Here is a 17,130-nt window from a genome sequence, read left to right on the forward strand (position 1 = left end):
TCTGTGGGGGGAAGATGTTTGTAAAATCTTGATTTTATGGATTTTCCCTAAAAAACAAGGCGAGCAAAAAGGTTTTGATGTGTGAACCACTTGATTAACTTGTAAAGGTAGTTAAGGATTTACAGACTACAGGGTAAAAAAAAATACTTTGGGTTTTTGTTTCATTGGGGAAAACATAATTAGGGGAAAAACGGCACAAATGCTCATTTAATTAAAACCACAAAAGTTAATTTCTTACAAAAATCATTTATCCTCGTAATAAAATAAAACCCACATAGGAAAATGAACAAATTATAGTTTATTCGAAAAACTTTAGTTTACAAATGTAAACCTGGTTTAACGTCGAAATATTAGGTTTAAAAATAAAGTGAATTTGGGGTGCCCTGTTTTTACGAATCTAAACCCCTGTATACAACTGAGCCTAGGTCTTGATTTAACCCTAGTTTACAGACTTCATGTTGGAAACGTCAAAAATTTCATGAAACCGGGTTCAAGTAAAAAACTAGGATTTAACGAGGGGTAAATTTAAAGCATGAAACCTATTTTTCGAGCGAAAAAAAGGTATTCCCTCGAAAAACCATAGTTCACACTTTTAAACATGGGTCCACATTTGTAAACCAAAGTTAAAGTTAAATCGAGAAACCTAGTTATCGAACTAAACAGGGGTTTTAAAGGCGTAAACTATGGTTCGTGTTGTCCTATTTTTTTGCCAAAAATTTTTTAGTATTCATTACCTAGTTTTTTCGACCAGGAGTGTAATTATTGGATTATTGGTTTCCCGCGAACCTTTGTTTACGGGTGAACTGGGTTTATTTCAAAAAAATTGATTTTCCGAACAAAACTATGATTTTTGGCGAAATCCTTAAAAATAAGCTTTTAAGAAAATAAAAGGGAAAAAATTCAATAAAAATTTTGAAAGTAAAACAAAAGGGGGCCTGCCAAATAACAAAGCTGTCCATAAGAAGCCGCTCGACTTTTCTCATGCTTGACTTTTTTGATTTGGGGGTTTGTTTTTCCGGGTGTGATTTTGTGGTAAATAAGTATTTTAGTTTAAAGAAATTGCTTGAAGAAACAGAAAAATTTGGCTTTCCCAAAACTTTCCAAAATTCAAATTTTAAAAAAGGGGGAAAATTCTGTCAAATCAAAAAATTTTATGGGATTTTCTCTGGTGTAGTTTTGATAGTAAACACAATTTTAATTTAAAGTCAATAGTTTGTAGTAACAAAATATTTGATTTATCTAAACAACCAAACGCGACCCCGGGGCGAGTCAATAACCTACATTTTTTTCGAAAAGTCGAGCTAAAAACAAAAACCATAATGACAGCAACCACAAAAAACAAAGTATTGTCTTCGACCCCTAATTTGACCTTGACCTTATAGAAACATTCGAAACTGCATCGCAGTATTCGATGTGGGAAATTTTCCCAAGTTTCTTCAACACCCAAGCAGTTAAAAAATGAACACAAAACAAACTCATATGACCTTGACCCCTGTGATTTTGCCTTAAAGCAAGCATCCAGACCTTTGTTTTGCCGCGTTAAATTTGGTAAACTTTGTGTCAAGTTTCAGAAATCTTTCAGGGGTTGAAAAAAAGGAGCAGACACGAAATTGCTGATGACGACACCGGGGGTTACATAAATTCCTTTTTGGGGTTAAAAAGAAAAAAAAGGGAAAGGGAAAAGAAAAAGGGTTTGAGTTTTCATATTTTGGGTCTTGGACAGACCTGTATGGGATTACTTCTGTTTGGAAGTGCCCAAAAGTCGGACACCATCCAGTTTTTCCCAAAAGTCCAAACCCCCTTAATTTTCCTTTTCGGCACAATAAAAATTTTCCCTACTCAGACCCCAAAAAACCCCTTTCACGGTCGCATTCTTAACTTTTCCTGGGGCAAACCCCCAATTTTTGGTTTTATTCTGTTCTTTTTCAAACTTGTGATTTTTAATAAGAAATTTAATGGAAATTTTTCCATTTTGCTGTGTTATTTCTCTTTTTAAACAAAAATTATGTGTTTGGGGGGGGGGGGGGTTATAAAATTATTTCCCCTAAATCTTTTTTAATATAAATCCATTTTAAACCGGGGAAATCCAAACCCGGGAAAGTTTTAAAGGGGAAAAACCCCCCGGAAACAATTTGGGATTGTTTTTGGGTTTTATTTTTTTTAAAAAAGGGGGTTTTTTTAAAATTTTCTTGGAAAAAATTTCCCCCCATTCAAAAAGGGGTTAATAAAATGCCCCCAAAAAAAAAAAATTTATTTTTTTAAATAAAAAATTTTTAAATTAAAAAAAAAGTTTTTTAAAAAAAGTCAATCAGTAAATGAAAAGAAAAGTTTTTTGCAAAATTAGGCCCCTAAAAAAATTTTCCCAAAATTTTAAAAGGGGGTTTTTTTGAAAAAAAAAAAGGTTTCTGAAATTTTCTAAGACATTTTTTTTAAATTTTAAAAAAAACAAAAAAGGCCTTTTTTTTTAAAACCTTTTTTTCCTTTAAAAATATTTTGCAAATGCAAAAAAGTAAATTTTTAAAAAATTAATAAAAATGGTTTTAAAAATTTAAAAAAATTTTTTTTTTTAAAATTAAAATTAAAAAAGGAATAAAAAAAATAAAGTTTGTTTAAGTATTTTAAAAATTTTATTTTAATTTTAAAAATCCCCAATGGAAAAAACGTTTTTTACCAAAAAAAAAATCAAGTTGAAAAAAATTTGGGTTTATTTTTTAAAGGGGGCATCATACCAAAATTTTTTAATTTCATTTTTTTAAAAAAAATTTTTTACAAAATAGGCAACCTTAAATTTTCCCCGAATCAAAAATTCCACCCTGAATCAAAACCCCCTTTAAATAACCTTCCCGGGGCCCCCTAAATTTAAAATGAAATTTACCCTTAAAAAAATTTTTTTACCCAAACATTTGGGAAAAAAAAAAACTGTTAACCAAAACCCCCTTTTTTTAAATCATTTTTTAAAAGAAAATTATAAAAAAATTTTCCCAAAAAAAAAACCCAAAAAATTTTAAAACAAACTTGTTTATCACGTAAACCCAAAAAACTTTTAAAGTCCAAAAAAAAAATTTTTAAAAGCGACCAAAATTTTTTTTTGGAAAAAAATTTTAAAAATTAAAGGGAAAAAATTAGGTATTTTTTTTTCCCGGGCCTTTTCTTTATTTTAAAAACCCCTTTTGGGGGGGGTTCCAAAGGATAACGGATTTTTGGGCCCCTTTGGGATTTTTTTTTTTTCGAGGGTTTCGCAAATTTTTTTTACTAACAGCAAAAAATTTTAAATTTTTAAAAATTTTTAAAAATTTCCCCTTTTTTTTTTTAATTTTTGGGTTTTTTGAGTACCAATTACCCTTTCCCCATTTAAAAAACAACCTAAGTTTAATGGGAAAAATTTTGTTTTTTGGATAATTTTTTTCGGGGAGGTTTTTTTTTAAAAATTACAAAATGCCAAAAATTTCTTCGGGGTAACAAAAAATTTTAGGTTAGAACGTTTTTTCCCCCTTTTGTTTAGATGAAAAGGGACGAGGGGTTTTTTAAAAAAAATTTTGGGGGCCCCCTTTAAAATTACTTGGAAAAATGGTTTTGAATTTAAAAAATTTCGAGAAACAATTTTTTAAAAAAAAAACACTTCCCAAAAAAAATTGAAAAAAAAATAACTAGGTTTGGGCTTTGGTTTTTTTTAATTATAAAATTTTTTTTCTTCCATTTTTTTTGAAAAATGAATTTTCCAAAAAAATTTAAAAATTTGTTTTTTTTTTTAAGGGGGGCATTGTAAAGGCTTATTTAAATTTTAAAAAATTTTTAAAAAAGGGGACTTAAAAAAAACAAAAAAAACCCTTTCCCGAATCGGATTTTTTTTAAAAAAAAAACCCCGAAAATTTTTTTGGGGTTTTTTTTTAAAATTTTTTTTTTTTAAAAAATCCTTTTTTTATAATTTTTTGGGCCCCCCCTTTTCTTTTTTAAATTTCTTTTTCTAAAAAAAAAATTTAAAAAAGAAATTTTTTTAAACAAACCCTTTTTGAATTTAATTTTTGGGGAAAAACCCCCAAATTTACGAATTTAACCCTTTAAATTTTTAAACCCAATTTTTAAAAAAATCAACTTTCCAAACTAAAAGGGGGAAAAAATTCCCCGAACCCAACACTTTTTAAAATTTCCAAAAGTTTAAGGAAAAAAACCTTTTTAAAAAAATACCCCAAAAAAAAAAAGGGGGGGGTTTTTTCTTAAGGCCAAAATTTATTTTGGGGTTTTTTTTGGGTTTGCACAATTCCCCCCCAATTCCGTTCTTTTTTAAAATTTCCCCTTTTCTTTATTCCCCGTCGGCCCTTAGTCTAATCAACTTTTGTCCATTTTTGATGTTACATAGTCTACCTTTTCCCCTAATTTAGGGGTTTAGCCGACCTTTCCCCCTGGTTCTAGGTTGGGGCCCACTGTACTTACCCCCCCTTTTTTGTTTATATACCATTTCGTTTACTTTAAATTTTTTTCCCTTCCTTTTAATTTTTAAAAATAAATTAAATTTTTTTTAAAAAAAAAACCCCCTGTTTTTTAAAAAAAATTTTATTAAAATTAACCTTCTAAAAAATTAAAAAACTTTAATTGTTTTTAAGTTTTTAAAAAAAAAAAAAAAGTTTTTTAAAATTTTTAAAATTTGTTGTAGGGTTTAAAAATTTTTGCACATCTTGGGGAAGCACATTTTTTTTAATTAAAAAAGTGGTGAAATTTGGGGTCCGGACCCAACTACATTTTGGAAAAAAAATTTAAAAAAAATTTTCAAAGATTACCAACCCTTTTTTTTCCCCCTTTTTTTTTTGTCCGTTAGATTCCATCGTAAAAGGGTTCCCCTTTTAAAAGGGGGGGGCAAAAATAAATAGATAACAATTCTTTTTTAATTAAATTTTTTTTCTATAAATTTTTCCCCAATAAATTTTAAAAATTAACTTAACCAAAACTTATAAAATTTTAAAAAAAAATTATAAAAAAAAATTACGCATAATACCCTTTTTTTTTAAAAAAATTTTTTTTTTTTAATTTTTGATAGAACAAAAACTAAACTTTAAAAAATTTGTAAAAAACCCCGAAAAATTTCTCGAAATTCGGCGTCCAAAAAATACCACCAAAATTTTTTTTTTATTTTTATTTAAAATTAATTGATTTTTTTAAAATTAGGTTTTTTTTTTTTTTTTTGTTTAAAACCTTAAAAATTTTTTACAAAAAGGGAAAAAGTTAATTTTTTAAATTCCCCAAATTAGTTAACTTTTAAAAAAAAAAAAAAAAACCTTTTTTTTTCCCCGGGGGGGGAACAAAATGTGGTTCTGAAAAAAGAATTCTAAAAAATTTTTTTAACAAAGAATAAAATTTTTTTTTAGAAATTTAAAAAAATTTCCCAAAAAAATTACTGAAAACGGCAAATTTTCCGCAAACCTAGATTTTTAAATTACGCTTTTTTCCCCTAATTTTAAAAACATGAATTTAAAATTTTTTTTTGGAAGGAAATTTTAATCTTTTTTAAAAACATTTGGCCCTTTTTCCTTAAAAAGGGGAAGTGAAAACCCTAAAAAAAAAATAAAAAGAGAAAAAAGGGGGTGGGTTTAAAAACAAAAAAAAAAGTGGAAATAAGGCCAAAAAAAAAAAGGAAAGTACTAAATTTTTTGTTAAATTTTTTAAAAATTAAAAAAAATTTAAAGGGCCCTTTTTTAAATGGTTTTTACATCATTAAAAAGCCCCTTTTTTTAAAAAAGGGCTTGGAATTGTAAAAAGAAAAGGAATACATTTTAACCGGACCTTTTTTCCTTAAATTTTTTTCCCTTAAAAAATTTTTTAAATTTTCGACTTTTTTTATTTTTGTAAAAAAATAAATTGTACAAAATTTTAATTAAAAGTTAAAATTTTATTTATTAATTTAAATATAACCCTTTGGTTTATTTCATTATAAAAAAAGCAAAAAAATTTTAAAAAAAGTTTCTCAGAGGTTTACTTTACTTTACTTTTTAACAGTACTTAAAACCCCCTAAATCATCAATATTTTAAGTATTAAAATTTTTTTTTCCTTAAAAAAAAATAACCTTGGTTTCTTTGATTTTTTAAATTTTAAAAAAAAAAACCCAAATTTTTTTAAATTCCATAAAAATTTAAAATAAATTTAAATTTTTTCCAAAAAAGTTTAAAAATAGTTTTAAATACAAAAGAAAAAAAAGAAGAAAAAGTTTTTTTTCAAAAATTTTTTAAAAAAATTTTCCCGGTTTTTGAAAAAAAATTTTTCCTGATTGAAGTTAGCAAAAATTTTGGGTTTTTTTTTTATTTAAAAAAAAATGGGCCAAAAACTTTCGGGGTTTTCACATTTTATTTAAAAAATATGTTGCTAAAAAAAAAATTTCAATTTTGGGAAAAATAGAAAAAATTTTAAAAAAAAAAAAAAATAAAAATTAAAACCTTCCCTTTCCAGTTTTAAAAGGTTCCAATTAGGACATTTTTTTTTATTTTTAAAAAATTTAAACCAAAAAGACTTAAAAAAAATTAAATTTTTTTTCTTTAAAATTTAAAAAAACAATCAAAAATTCTGTTTTTTAAAAAAAGGGGTTGGGATAAAAGGGTTAAAAAGCCTTCAATGTTAAAAAGGAAAATTTAAGTAGTGAAGACGGTGCCCCAAAAAAAAATTTAATAGATTTTTTAAAAAAAAAAACCCTTTTTTATCGAATTGTTTTTTATTCCGAAACAGATATTTGGCATTTTTTTAATTTAAGAAGGGTTTTTGACACTTTGGGGAAAAAAAAGGAAACGTAAAATTGGCAAAATCCCTTTTTTTTTGTTAACATTTTTTTATTTTTTTGCATTTTTTTTTAAATTTTAAAAGGGGCATCTAATTAGTTTTCCTAAAAAATAACCCCAAAAAAAATTTAAAAAATTTTTTTAACCCCCCAAATTTTGGGGGGCCCTTTTTAAAATAGACTGCCACTTCAAAAATAACAATTCTTAAGTACTGTATCTTACACATTAAAGGATTATGTAAATATCATGTCATGTAGCTTAATTTTAATATCATAGACAAGATAACAATGTTCTCAAAGTCAGAAATAGAAAAAAAAACAAGACAAAGAACAGCTACAGAAAGGCACTCAATCCAATATACTATACTAAGTCTTCTAGTATTAAAATGTATAAATATATACTATATCTATGAATTCTATTTTTCTATTTCTATGATATGTTTGTTATTATAACTTAATAAGACTGTTTTTCAGAAAAAGAATATTTTACAACTTGGACATTCTCAAACAATGATGATAAAACTATGTTACACATTGTAATCTTACACAATTACTGGTCCAGTGCCTTAATCCGGACGGTGCTTAATAATTCGGACACCTTTAAAAAAATGCTTTACAAACATGATTTTTACTGAAATGAACATGATCGACGCAGACGAACGCTTTGATGACCAGTTGTTAACAACAGTGTGTGAATGTAAGTATTTATAGAGAAAATTACCTTCAAAATTCCGCACCGCTAAAAGTAAAAATCGTGTGTCGTGGGGGATGACGTCATACAGCGCACGCCAGTTATTTGAGGTGCGGCGAGGTACTAATTTAATGAGAAAACAATTCTGCCTGTTTCAGACGACTCTTTTTCTTAGTTGATCAAAACTGACGTAAAAACATGTTTTACAATTCTGCACTACCCTCTGTATTTATTTAAGAAATTTAACCGATTTCTGTTTTATAATAATTAGTTCAATAGAGAAGAAAATGCCAGCATTTTGCAGACAGGGGAAGCAATTCATAAAATAAAGTCGACGCGGCGTCATTATAGTGCATAGTTGCGTCAAAAAGTATAACGACAGCAACAGAATCTGCATGTAGGTGAGAAAAGTTGTAAAACATTAATTTTCGCTAAGATAGATTTTATTGAGTATTATATCATTGTTATATTTGGCAGTTACACATTAAATTAGAAACTAGTCCACAATTGTGATTAACAGGTAATAAAACTTCAATCGAACGGAGATGTTTGTCTACATTTACAGGATTGAATCTGACTGCTTTATTTCAAACAAAGTCGTGTTAATTGTTATTTTGTTGGTTCACAGATTCGTTGCATTTCATACCGAAATAGTGTCCAAATATTTAAGCACTCTGAAGGTTGATTTTGACAGCTTTTACTGGCCCACTTCGGATGACTTTTTCTATGATGAAATCAGCAATATACGGCTTTCTTGTTTTGCATAGAGATTTATAAAGAACCTAAAATTATACATTTGAATTGTGATGCAAGTGTAGTTTTGGAATGCAAAGTTATCGTCATAAAACCACCAAAAGTGTCCGGATTTAGGCACCTGACCAGTAGCGTTATAAAGGGTTTCGAATGTACAGTCAAAATCAACAAGAAGCACAAGAAGCCCAGACTTTTTGACATTGATGAATAGAGGCTGTGTTACATAAGATCAACACGATGTTCAATAAATTATATACAGAGTTGCATAGTATCATTATCAATAACACAATTAACAATCAAGTAAATACAAATAAATACAAAGTAAAAAATATATATATAAGCCATTTGTTTGCATAGTTAAAGAGTCGCTGTAGATCTCATAATGATTCTCAAAGCATATATCATTTTTGTAAGACTGGGACAAATAAGAATATGTGAATTACCTTCAATGATAAACATACAGTAATATATTAAAGACACACTATTTTTTTGGTTCATTTGGAATAAGATCTTTTGGCTAAGGCATTTTGAGGGTGATTCATTGTCATCAAATGCAAACACATTATCTTATTTGTCCCATCTAATGCATCAACTTCAGACAGCAACTGTAACAGATGTTAGATATTCTTAAATCATTTAGAGTATTTCTAGTTAAATTAACTGTCTAATATGAATTATTTTGAGAATTCTAAAATTAAACATGAGACCATTCATCCACTGCTTAATTTTCTGAATTTATAATTTCTCTGTCTATAAACACTGATAAACAATAAAGTCATTTACAGCTGATCTCTTCCAGCTGTTCCATACCCTAATAATATCTACAGCATATCTCTCACTACAGTTCTGTATTCTGTTCGCTCTTTGCCTGTGAAACGTTTTCATAGAGACTTTGCTCGTTCTGGTAGATGTTTTCATCTTGTGCTGCTGAAAATACACATCAAAGGATGTCACCATGAAATATTTTTTTTAATGATTCATTTAAAAATTACTGGTACCAGATAAATTATATCTGTGAAATAACATCTCCCAGCATACTCTTTGGAATATAAAAACAAATAATGAACTACCAGTAGTTTTAAACACAATATGACATCAAAGTAGAACATATTAACAGTACTGGACAACAATTGAGTAGAAATGTTACTAAATCTGAAATTCCAAAGGAACTTGTCAACTTTTTGTGGTCATCTCTTCCTATTTAGTCATTAAATTTTAATGATTAAATATCTATTCATTATTTTTCAATATGGAAGTACCAATGTGCTTTGTAGCATATTTTTGGAATGCAAGAAAATCATACAGGAAGAAGACTTCATACTTTTCACATAACAGGTTAACATGCCAGAGACAACAGAACAAAGATTTGAGAAGGTACAACAGTCAGTCGAAGGCCAATTATGATGGAATAGCGGAGAGGTTTAGCATATCTGCTACTGAATTACCTGAATCAACTAAGTAATATAATGTACTATTGTAAAACTAAATGAATAATGTAAATACTGCATCATTTTGATCACCTGTACATTTAGTACATCAATATGTTTTATAGATTGTTTTTGATAAACAACAAAATATAGACTTGTTTACATATCACACAAATTGTTATAGTTGGCAAACTTATTAAGTAGGGTTAGTTTTATTCGACTAAATGTCTTACCAGCAAATTTCATGGATCCAGTTTTTGTAAACAAGAAATCTATATGAAATTGGTTGTTGTACTATTTTGATGGACTGCTGCTCAAATAAGTTGTATGTATCAAGTATTGATGTAACACTGAGTGGTAAATAGACAAGAACCAAATGTAAAACTTACAGAATGCTTGGTTTTCATAGATATTTTCCATCTGCCTTCTCTTTCTGTCCATAATCTCCTTCACACAATCATGGATAAACACATACTGTTGCTGTAATAAATAATGGATAAACATAAAAAATGTTACTCTAATAGAAAAACATACCGATGTTTTAAGAGATAATAGAAATAATAGAAAAGATAATAGAAAAGCACACTGTTGCTGTAAAAGAGAATGGATAAACACATACTGTTACTTTAATAGATAATGGATAAACACATACTGTTACTTTAATAGATAATGGATAAACACATACTGTTGCTGTAAAAGATAATGGATAAACACATACTGTTACTTTAATAGATAATGGATAAACACATACTGTTGCTGTAATAGATAATGTATAAACACATACTGTTGCTGTAAAAGATAATGGATAAACACATACTGTTACTTTAATAGATAATGGATAAACACATACTGTTGCTGTAAAAGATAATGGATAAACACATACTGTTGCTGTAAAAGATAATGGATAAACACATACTGTTACTTTAATAGATAGTGGATAAACACATACTGTTACACATACTGTTACTTTAACAGATAGTGGATAAACACATACTGTTACTGTAAAAGATATCAGAAAAGCACAAACTGTGGCTGTAAAAGGTAATGGAAAAACACATACTTTTGCTGTAATAGATAACTGATAAACACATACTGTTGCTTTACGAGATAACAGAAAAGCACAAACTGTTGATGTAAAAGACAATAGAAAAACACAATCTGTTGCTGTAAAAGGTAATGGATAAACACATACTGTTGCTGTAAAATATGATAGAAAAACATTTCTGTTGCTGTAAAAGATAAGGGATAAACACATGCTGTTGCTGTAAAATATTCTAGAAAAAACATACTATTGCTGTAAAAGTAATGGATAAACACATACTGTTGCTGTAAAAGATAACAGAAAAAATATACTACTGCTGTAAAAGATAACAGAAAAACACATACTGTTGCTGTAAAAAGTAATGGATAGACACATACTGTTGCTATAAAAGATAACAGAAAACAGATACTGTTGCTGTAAAAGATAATGAATAAACAGATACTGTTGCTGTAAAAGATAATAGAAAAAAACATACTGTTGCTGTAAGAGATAATAGATAACACATACTGTTGCTGTAAGAGATAATAGATAACACATACTGTTGCTGTAAGAGATAATAGATAACACATACTGAAACCATGCAGAAAAGCACAAACTGTAGCTGTAAACAGTAATGGATAAACACATACTGTTGCTGTAAATAATTATAGAAAAACACATACTGTTGCTGTAAAAGATTAAAGAACAAGAGGGTCATGATGACCCTGGATCGCTCACCTGAGTAATATGAGCTACATGTTTCAAATGTCAAACTGATGATTTTTAGAATTTTTTTGGAAAATTGTCCGATGTACAATCAAGTAACCCCTGGGCGGGGCCAATTTTACCCCGGGGGTCATGATTTGAACGAAGTTTGTAGATATCTACTAGGCAATGTTACATATCAAATATCTAAGATCTAAGCCTTCTGGTTTATTTATTAGCAAATTTATGAAGATTTCCCTATGTACAATCAAGTAACCCCTGGGGCTTAGTCAATTTGACCCGGGGGAGTCAAGATTTGAACAAATTTTGTAGAGGTCCACTACATGTCAAATATCTACATGCTACATATCAAATATCTAAGCTCTAGGCCTTCTGGTTTATTTTTGGAAAATTTTGAAGATTTTTCTATGTACAATCAAGTAACCCCATGGGGCGGGGTCAATTTGACCCCGAGGGTCATGATTTGAACAAATTTTGTAGAAGTCTATTAAGCAATGCTACCTGTCAAATATCACAGATCTAGGCCTTCTGGTTTATTTTTAGAAAAATTTTGAAGATTTTCCTATGTAAAATCAAGTGACTCCTAGGGCGGGGTCAATTTTGACCCCGGAGGTCATGATTTGAACAAATTTTGTAGAGGTCCACTAGGCAATATTACAAGTGTAATATCTAAGCTCTAGGCCTTCTGGTTTATTTTTAGAATTTCTTTTAAGATTTTCCTATGTAAAATCAAGTAACCCCTGGTGCTGGGTCAATTTTGATCCCGGGGGTCATGATTTGAACAAATTTTGTAGAGGTCTACCAGACAATGCTACATGTGAAATATCTAAGCCCTAGACCTTCTGGTTTATTTTTAGAAATTTTTTGAAGATTTTCTTATGTAAAATCAAGTGACCCCTGGGGCGGGGGTCAATATTGACCCAGGGGGTCATGATTTGAAAATTTTTTTGTAGAGGTCTACTAGGCAATGCTTCATGTGAAATATCTAAGCTCTAGACCTTCTGGTTTATTTTTAGAAATTTTTTGAAGATTTTCCTATGTAAAATTAAGTGACCCCTGGGGCGGGATCAGTTTTGACCCCGGGGGTCATTATTTGAACAAATTTTGTAGAGGTCCACTAGGCAATGCTACATGTGAAATATCTAAGCCCTAGGCCTTCTGGTTTATTTTTAGAAATTTTATGAAGATTTTCTTATGTAAAATCAAGTGACCCCTAGGGGCGGGGTCAATTTTGACCCCGGGGTCATTACTTGAACAATGTTAGTAGAGGTCTACTAGGCAATACTACATGTCAAATATCTAAGCTCTAGGGCTTCTGGTTTTTGAGAAGAAGATTTTTAAAGATTTTCCTATGTAAAATCAAGCGACCCCTGAGGCGGGGTCAATTTTGACCCCGGTGTCATGATTTGAACAAACTTGCTAGAGGTCCACTAGGCAATGCTTCATACCAAATATCTAAGCTCTAGGCTTCTGGTTTCTGAGAAGAAGATTTTTAAAGTTTTTCCTTTTGGTTGCCATGGCAACCAGAGTTCTGCACGGAATTCAATTCTTTGAACAATTTTGAAGGGGGCCACCCAAGGATCATTCCTGTGAAGTTTGGTGTAATTCTGCCCAGTGGTTTTCAAGAAGAAGACTTTTTTTAGAAAATGTTGACGGACACACGACGGATGACGCACGACGGACGACGGACATTGAGCGGTCACAATAGCTCACCATGAGCCTTTGGCTCAGGTGAGCTAAAAACATACTGTTGCTGTAAAAGATAATAGAAAAAACATACTGTTGCTGTAAAAGATAAAAGAAAAGCACTAACTGTTGCTGTAAAAAGTAATGGATAAACACATACTGTTGCTGTAAAAAATAATAGAAAAACACATACTGTTGCTGTAAAAGGTAATAGAAAAAACATGCTGTTGCTGTAAAAGATAACAGAAAAGCACAAACTGTTGTAAAAAGTAATGGATAAACACATACTGTTGCTGTAAAAAATAATAGAAAAACACATACTGTTGTTGTAAAAGATAACAGAAAAACACATACTGTTGTTGTAAAAGATAATAGAACAAGAGCTGTCTGTAAGACAGCGCGCTCGACTTTTCTCAGTGCTTGACTCTGAATTTGAGCTTTGCCAGTAAAAAAAAATCCAAATCAAAAAGGGGCATAACTCTGTTAAAATTCAAATTATAGTTTTGAGAATTGTGTCTCCTGGTGTACACTTTGATAGCAAATAACTATTTTGAGTTTCAAGTCAAAAGCTTTAATAGTAACAGAGATATTTGACTTTATCAAAAAATTTAACAAAAAAATCTAAGTTAAAAGGGGCATAATTCTGTCAAAATTCAAATCAGAGTTATGGGGATTGTTTCTCCTGGTGTAGACTTTGATGGTAAATAAGTATTTTAAGTTTCAAGGCAAAAGCTTTGATAGTAACAGATATTTGACCTATCAAAAACTTTTAACAAAATTTCTAAGTTAAAAAGGGGCATAATTCTGTCAAAATTCAAATCAGAGTTATGGGGATTGTTTCTCCTGGTGTAGACTTTGATAGTAAATAACTATTTTAAGTTTCAAGTCAATAGCTTTGATAGTAAGAGAGATATTTGACTTGATCAAAAACTTTAACCAAAAATTCTAAGTTAAAAAGGGGCATAATTCTGTCAAAATTCAAATCAGAGTTATGGGGATTGTTTCTCCTGGTGCAGACTTTGATAGTAAAAAACTATTTTAAGTTTCAAGTCAATAGCTTTGATAGTAACAGAGATATTTGACTTGATCAAAAACTTTAACCAAAAATTCTAAGTTAAAAAGGGGCATAATTCTGTCAAAATTCAAATCATATACTGTGCTATAGAAGATGATTAGTTTCACATACGCTTGTGTAACAATAGACTTTACCATTAGTAAAAGGCATATTCTGCTAATTTCAAATCAAGGGATTGCTGTAACTTGATAGTAAACAAGAGCCATGAAGGTCTGACTTTATCAAAAACTTTAACCAACGCCGACACCGACGCCAACGCGAGTGCAATAGCTCTACGTTTCCTTCGAAAAGTCTAGCTAAAACACATACTGCTGCTATAAGAGATGATAGATAACACATACTGTTGCTGTAATAGATACCAGATAAACACATACTGTCGCCATGCTAAATTATCAAATCACTGTTGCTGTAACAGATCATAACAAGAGGGCCATGAAGGCCCTGTATCGCTCACCTGACCTACTGACCTTGAGATCATCAAGATTAACATTCTAACCAAGTTTCATTAAGATATGGTCATAAATGTGGCCTCAAAAGTATTAACTAGCTATTCCTTTGATTTGACCCCGTGACCTAGTTTTTGACCAGACATGACCCAGATTCAAACTTGACCTTAAGATCATCAAGTTTAACATTCTGACTAAGTTTCATGAAGATACAGTCATAAATGTGGCCTCTAGGGTGTTAACAAGCTTTTCCTTTGATATGACCTAGTGACCAAGTTTTTGACCACACCTAACCCAGATTCAAACCTGTCCTATAAATCATCAAGTTTAACATTCTGACCAAGTTTCATGAAGATACAGTCATAAATATGGCCTCCAGAGTGTTAACAACCTTTTCCTTCGATTTGTCCTGGTGACCTAGTTTTTGACCCAACCTAACCCAGATTTAAAATTAAGCTATAGATCATCAAGATTAACATTTTGACCAAGTTTCATTAAGATAGGGTCATAAATGTGGCCTATACAGTGTAAACTAGCTTTTCCTTTGATTTGACCTGGTGACCTAGTTTTTGATTCTACATAACCCTGATTCAAACTGGACCTTAAGGTCATCAATTTTAACATTCTGACTAAGTTTCATGAAGATATAGTTATAAATGCGGCCTCCACAGTGTTAACAAGCTCTTCTTTTGATTTGACCTGGTGACCTAGTTTTTGATCTCTAATGACCCAATATGAAACTCGTCCAAGACTTTATTGACGGTAACATTCTGGCCAAGTTTTATTAAGATTGGGCCCAAACTGTGACCTCTAGAGTGTTAACAAGCCTTTCCTTTGATTTGAACTGGTGACCTAGTTTTTGACCCCAGATAAACCAATATCGAACTCTTCCAAGATTTTATTGAGGGTAACATTCTGACCAAGTTTCATTAAGATTGGACCAAATATGTGACCTCTGGAGTGTTAACAAGCTTTTCCTTTGATTTGACCTGGTGACCTAGTTTTTGACCCCAGATGACCTTATATCAAACTCGTCCAAGATTTTATTGAGGGTAACATTCTGACCAAGTTTCATTAAGATTGAGCCAAAATTGTGACAATCTAGAGTGTTAACAATCTTTTCCTTTGATTTGACCTGGTGACCTAGTTTTTGACCCCAAATGACCCAATATCAAACTCGTCCAAGATTTTATTGAGGGTAATATTCTGACCAAGTTTCATTAAAATTGGGCCAAAATTGTGACCTCTGGAGTGTTAACAGTCAAATTGTTGACGCTGACTACGCCGACGGACGACGGACACAGGGCGATCACAAAAGCTCACCTTGAGCACTTTGTGCTCAGGTGAGCTAAAAATTCAAGGATACACATACTGATATCAAACAAGATCACATAAACACAGATAGACATAATAAAATCTACAGAGATGGAAAGTCATATACAATTCAGATTTTTTTTCCCTAAATGAACTGTTGTTATTGTTTTCATTGGACTGCCAGGAAGAAACAGATGTTGCAAAATGCTATATCACCTTTTCAGTTTTTCGAGACTTATTGTAAATATATGTACCTCTGTTTGCACCATGTGTTGTCTGTTCTCCCTCAGTTTGAGGACCAAATCAAATATGTCGATTTCGACCTCAAAGTCATGTTCGTTAATGAACTGCATCAGGTGATCCAACGCGATGTACGTTCCTGTACGACCAACACCAGCACTGAAACAACATAATGGAATAATTAAGAATGGTAAATAAGAACTAACAAATTTGAAGCTTATTCAATCATTTTTTTCTCTCTGTTTTTTGTTACACAAAAATAATCACAGGTTATCCAGTTAAAACAATTACTTTGAGACTATCTGTACTGTTCATAATGCTGACATAAGTACACTTGTAACATGGTTTCATGCTCTGAATTATATGTCTGTTTATTTACATACCATGAAAATATGCAAAAAAAAAATACTTTTGAACTAGACTATAAGCCATAAAAAATTAATTGCTAGATTAAATAATCATTCCCTTTCTGTTCCTGATTTATTCCCACAAGACCGTTTTATTTTATCTGAAACAGGCTAGCTTCATGTCCAAATTATAACTAGCTACAAATAGTAAGCAATAATGCAAATAAAACTACTGAAATAAAAGTGCCATGAATAATAATCTACAGTGTAATAAAGCATGAAGCCATACCTGCAATGTATTATCATAGGTCCAGAGGTGTCAGGAGGCTGGACATGTTGTCTCACATGCTCGATGAAATCTAGAATAATGTCATGGTGAACATTGGCCTGGTAATCTAGCCAGCTCAGGAAATGGAAGTGCTTCACTACACGGGTTGTACTGCCCTGCAATAACCACATCACAATGCATACAATCAAAGGTGTCTTAAGCAGCCGGTCAGGCGAAATAGCCCCAATGGTCGCTTTAGACAGATAACATCTTAAACCAACTGCAGACTTGTTCAAGCCACTTTTCACTGACATTCTTCATAATAAATGTTATGAATATGAATCAACAGTCAGTCATGTTTATTAACATTTTTTATAT

At 30.6% G+C, this 17,130-nt stretch overlaps 1 protein-coding gene across 2 annotated transcripts in view; it reads right to left on the reverse strand.

Annotated features, from left to right (window-relative positions):
- Positions 1–6,941: 6,941 nt before the first annotated feature.
- LOC123551979 (receptor-type tyrosine-protein phosphatase O-like) overlaps positions 6,942–17,130 on the reverse strand; it is a 31,823-nt gene continuing 21,634 nt past the window's right edge. The window contains exons 13-16 of one of the 2 annotated variants that reach the window (XM_053541522.1): positions 16,774–16,928; positions 16,152–16,296; positions 10,019–10,109; positions 6,942–9,129 (exon numbers count right to left, since the gene is read on the reverse strand). In XM_053541522.1, coding sequence (XP_053397497.1) covers positions 9,041–9,129; positions 10,019–10,109; positions 16,152–16,296; positions 16,774–16,928 — 480 coding nt within the window. In that variant the 3' untranslated portion in view covers positions 6,942–9,040. The remainder of the gene's footprint in view (positions 9,130–10,018; positions 10,110–16,151; positions 16,297–16,773; positions 16,929–17,130) is intronic. The other variant, XM_053541523.1, reaches the window with a different exon arrangement.

The sequence above is a fragment of the Mercenaria mercenaria genome, chromosome 4 (genome assembly GCF_021730395.1).
Source record: "Mercenaria mercenaria strain notata chromosome 4, MADL_Memer_1, whole genome shotgun sequence".
Taxonomy (NCBI): Eukaryota; Metazoa; Mollusca; class Bivalvia; order Venerida; family Veneridae; genus Mercenaria; species Mercenaria mercenaria.